The following is a 3,951-nucleotide window of genomic DNA, read 5'->3' as shown; positions in this document are numbered from 1 at the left end:
TACAACTCAAATAAAAATGCAGTGGAATAATTTTGCTAAAATTCGCGTTATTTTCCATGAAATAATTTTGCTTCTCTGGATAACTCAAACAGGAGCCTTTTATTCTTTGCTAGTTTTTAACAAATAATTTATTTTGTACTTCCATAAATTTGAATTACAGCAATGAACCAGCTGAACATCTTTATTTTGGGGCATATACATTTATTATGTAGCTAAACTGTCTACTATTCATATTGATTCTTTTTTCTACTCTTGTATTCTGTATGGAGATCAGGATTAATAAATAAATTAATTAATAATAATTACATTATTATTTTCATGTAATAACTTAGATATTTATTACCCACTGATGCTGAAGTTAGCAGCATTTTTTCATATTTCCTAGTATATTAAAATTGTACCCATATCAATACCTGTTTGGTCTCGAGTACATGCATTTAGGTCCTTGTTTCCTAAGCCACATGCCGATAGTGTTGATGATAGGGATATCAGATGCGCCCTTTATTAAATGTTTGTCACACCCTGACCGGTTTGGCTCAGTGGATAGAACATCGACCTGCGGACTGAAGGGTCCCAGGTTCGATTCCAGTCAAGGGCATGTACCTTGGTTGCGGGCACATCCCCAGTAGGGGGCGTGCAGGAGGCAGCTGATTGATGTTTCTCTCTCATCGATGTTTCTAACTCTCTATCCCTCTCCCTTCCTCTCTGTAAAAAATCAATAAAATATATTTTAAAAAATGTTTGTCACATCCAGGCTTGGTACAAACACTCAACATGCACTATTTTCATTTACTTTTCTCTGCAATCTCAGGGTAGAGCAGTATTCCCTGTTTATACAGACAGTCAATAAGTGGCAGAGGAAGGAGTCAAACCCAGATGAGCTTACTGGTAAGTGACAGTATAGTACAGCAAAGCCTATGGAGTCCTTAGCTAGAGTGCCTGCTAGCTCTGTCACTTATTAGCTGAATATGCGTCTGTAAGTTGCTGAATGTGTGCCCGACTTTCTTCTTCAATATAAGGATAAAGACAGTGACTTATCTCCTGGGCATGAAGTAAGGATTATATGAACTGATATATGTAGGGCAGTTAGGACAGTGCTTGGCAAAGACTAAGTGCTACACAGGCGTTGGCTCTTGTTACTGTTATCTGTGCTCTTGGCCATAAAGTTCTACTCTGAAAAGGTCCCCATCAAGCTTGTCACTTGTAGAACCTGTATTTGCCTTCTTGCAACAAAGCTTGGAGAGAGAAAAAGGAGGCAGCTTCCTGATCAACGCAGAACTCTTCTCTCAGTGTTTCTTATATCTGGGTGTTTCTTTCTTCCTCTGACACTTAATGATTTTCCTTTAATTCCCATCAAACTGAGCATCAGATCTTCATCAAGTTGAGAGATTTAGCTACCTTAAGAAGGCCTGTGTTTTTAGGAGAATGATAGATTATGTGTCTCTCAAAACTAAGACAGGCACAAGCATTTCCTTCCTTCATATTGTTAGGAGAGTAAAGGGTGAGTAGGAATATTCTGCTGGATGAGATTGTAATTTGCAGTTGAGTAAGACAGGCCATCTCTTCTCCCTGCCCCCAAGCTTCATTTATGTAGAGAATGCACAGGTAATCATTTAATAGAACCCTTCACTGATGCTCACCAAACTTTTTTTATTTTTGTAACCTTTGACTCCTTCCTGTAAACTACAGAAGGACTAGTAGCTTTAACCAGAAGAATTTTACCAAGCCAAAAAAAAAAAAAAAAGCAAAATGCAGAGTATATAGAATATATAAAGCAAGGGGGAGGAGTAATTTAAGTTGGCTTCCTAGACATGAGCTTGTCCACAGTCTGTGCACGGAGTGGGGGTAAAGGAACAAGGAGAGAAATGGAGAAGTTGGGTAAGTCTCCAGCTGCAACCTCATCAGTTTCTCCGAATCCTTGCTTTAGTTGGTTTTACTTCACGTTGTGTTACTATTGGAAATACCTGCAACAGAAAGTATAGCAAACCTCACTGCTCAGTCTAAGAAGAAAGATGTAATATGTGGACTGTTCGTGCAGAAGTTTCAGGAGATTTGGAGTGTTCATGGTTTTCTCAAGTGCCATTGTGTCTAGGTGGAGCCTTGCTGAAAATGGTCATAGAGGGACTCTCATTGAATTGGAAAACCAGGATCTGCCAAAAGTTCAATTTCAGTAGTAACAAAAGAAACTAAAATATGGCTAATTACATTATTATTTTCATGTAATAACTTAGATATTTATTACCCACTGATGCTGAAGTTAGCAGATAGACATATGCTGACATTTTGTAATTACCACACTAAATTGGTATAAGAATTTTGGAACAGAGAGTGTTAAAAGGGGCAAAGGGAAGTAGGTGTAGATAAAAGAAACCTTGCAATATTTCCTTCTGGAATTAGCAATGTTATGATTATGTTTCTCTGTTCACTTATAGGCAATACTGTACCTGCATTCTCTGTGTCCTTGGACTATGGAAATATCAAACAATATCACAGAATTTTTCTTGCTGGGACTGTCACAGAACCCAGGAATACAGCGAGTTCTTTTTGTGGTCTTCTTGGTCACTTATGTGGTCACAGTTTGTGGCAACATGCTCATTGTGGTCACCATCACCTCCAGCCCCACCCTGAATTCCCCCATGTATTTTTTCTTGGCCAACCTGTCCTTTATAGACACCTGTTATTCTTCTTCAATGGCCCCTAAACTCATCGCTGACTCCTTGTATGAGGGGAGAACCATCTCTTATGAGGGTTGCATGGTTCAGCTCTTTGGAGCCCATTTTTTGGGAGGTACTGAGATCATTCTGCTCACGGTGATGGCCTATGATCGTTACGTGGCCATCTGCAAGCCCCTGCACTACCCAGTTATCATGACCAGGCATCTCTGTGCCCTGCTGCTGGGAGTGACCTGGCTTGGGGGCTTCCTGCATTCATTGGTTCAGCTCCTCCTGGTCCTTCAGTTGCCCTTCTGTGGGCCCAACGTAATTAATCACTTTGTCTGTGACTTGTACCCCTTGCTGGAACTTGCCTGCACCAACACATACGTCACCAGTCTGCTGGTGGTTGCCAACAGTGGTGTGATATGCCTGGTGAATTTTCTCATGCTGGCCGCCTCCTATATTGTCATCCTGCGCTCCTTGAGGTCCCACAGTGCAGAGGGGAGACGCAAGGCCCTCTCCACCTGTGGGGCCCACTTCACTGTTGTAGCGCTGTTCTTTGTGCCCTGTGTGTTTACTTATGTGCGTCCTTCATTTACTTTACCGATAGACAAAAGCATGGCAGTGTTTTATGGTATTCTGACACCTATGTTGAATCCACTCATTTATACCCTGAGAAATGACGAGGTAAAAAGTGCCATGAAAAAGCTCTTCACATAGTAAAAAATTGCAGTGGATCATGAGTGGCAAGGCAGGAAATAGAAATGATTTTATTGCTGTGAGTGGAGCAAACCAAAACTTTTTTGTTACCGTATATCAACTTATTTAATCTTATCCATCCATGCATCATCATACACTTCTACGGTTTACTTCCTCTTTTCACTTGAACTGAACACTTTGATTATAAAATGACTATATGAAATATATAGGGCATGAATGATTATTATCTGTTTCAGAAATTAGAAAAAATGTCCCCTGTTGTGGTTAATTGATTAATCAAGTGTCTCTAGCTTTGGCGTGCCTAAACTCAAAATCAGTTATTTGTGATTCATCATCCAGATCTTTCAGTAGCAATCCGTGTTAATATCATTTGACTTTGTGCAATAATTGTGCCAAATAAATGCGAGCAAAATACAACTTAAGGCAAAAACTTCTCACGTCACTACATATAGGAGTCTGTGTGCATCTAGGTCTGGCTTCCATTTCTTTTTCCACCTTTTGTGACATCAGCAGGCTGCTACCCTACCGCAGATAGGGTAAGATCTTGGCTCTGCAGCAAATTCAACCTGCGTCTGAT

The 3,951-nt window shown here is 40.3% G+C and overlaps 1 protein-coding gene across 1 annotated transcript; it reads left to right on the top strand.

Annotated features, from left to right (window-relative positions):
• The first annotated feature begins 2,468 nt into the window (after positions 1 to 2,468).
• On the top strand, positions 2,469 to 3,374 carry LOC132242314 (olfactory receptor 4C3). Its single transcript, XM_059711214.1, has one exon. It carries the CDS (start codon positions 2,469 to 2,471, stop codon positions 3,372 to 3,374), a length of 906 nt encoding a protein of 301 aa, XP_059567197.1.
• Positions 3,375 to 3,951: the final 577 nt, after the last annotated feature.

Source organism: Myotis daubentonii, chromosome 9 (assembly GCF_963259705.1).
Source record: "Myotis daubentonii chromosome 9, mMyoDau2.1, whole genome shotgun sequence".
In the NCBI taxonomy this organism is placed as follows: Eukaryota; Metazoa; Chordata; class Mammalia; order Chiroptera; family Vespertilionidae; genus Myotis; species Myotis daubentonii.
Note: the sequence above shows the minus strand (reverse complement) of the source record. Positions and strands in the feature narration are given on the sequence as shown.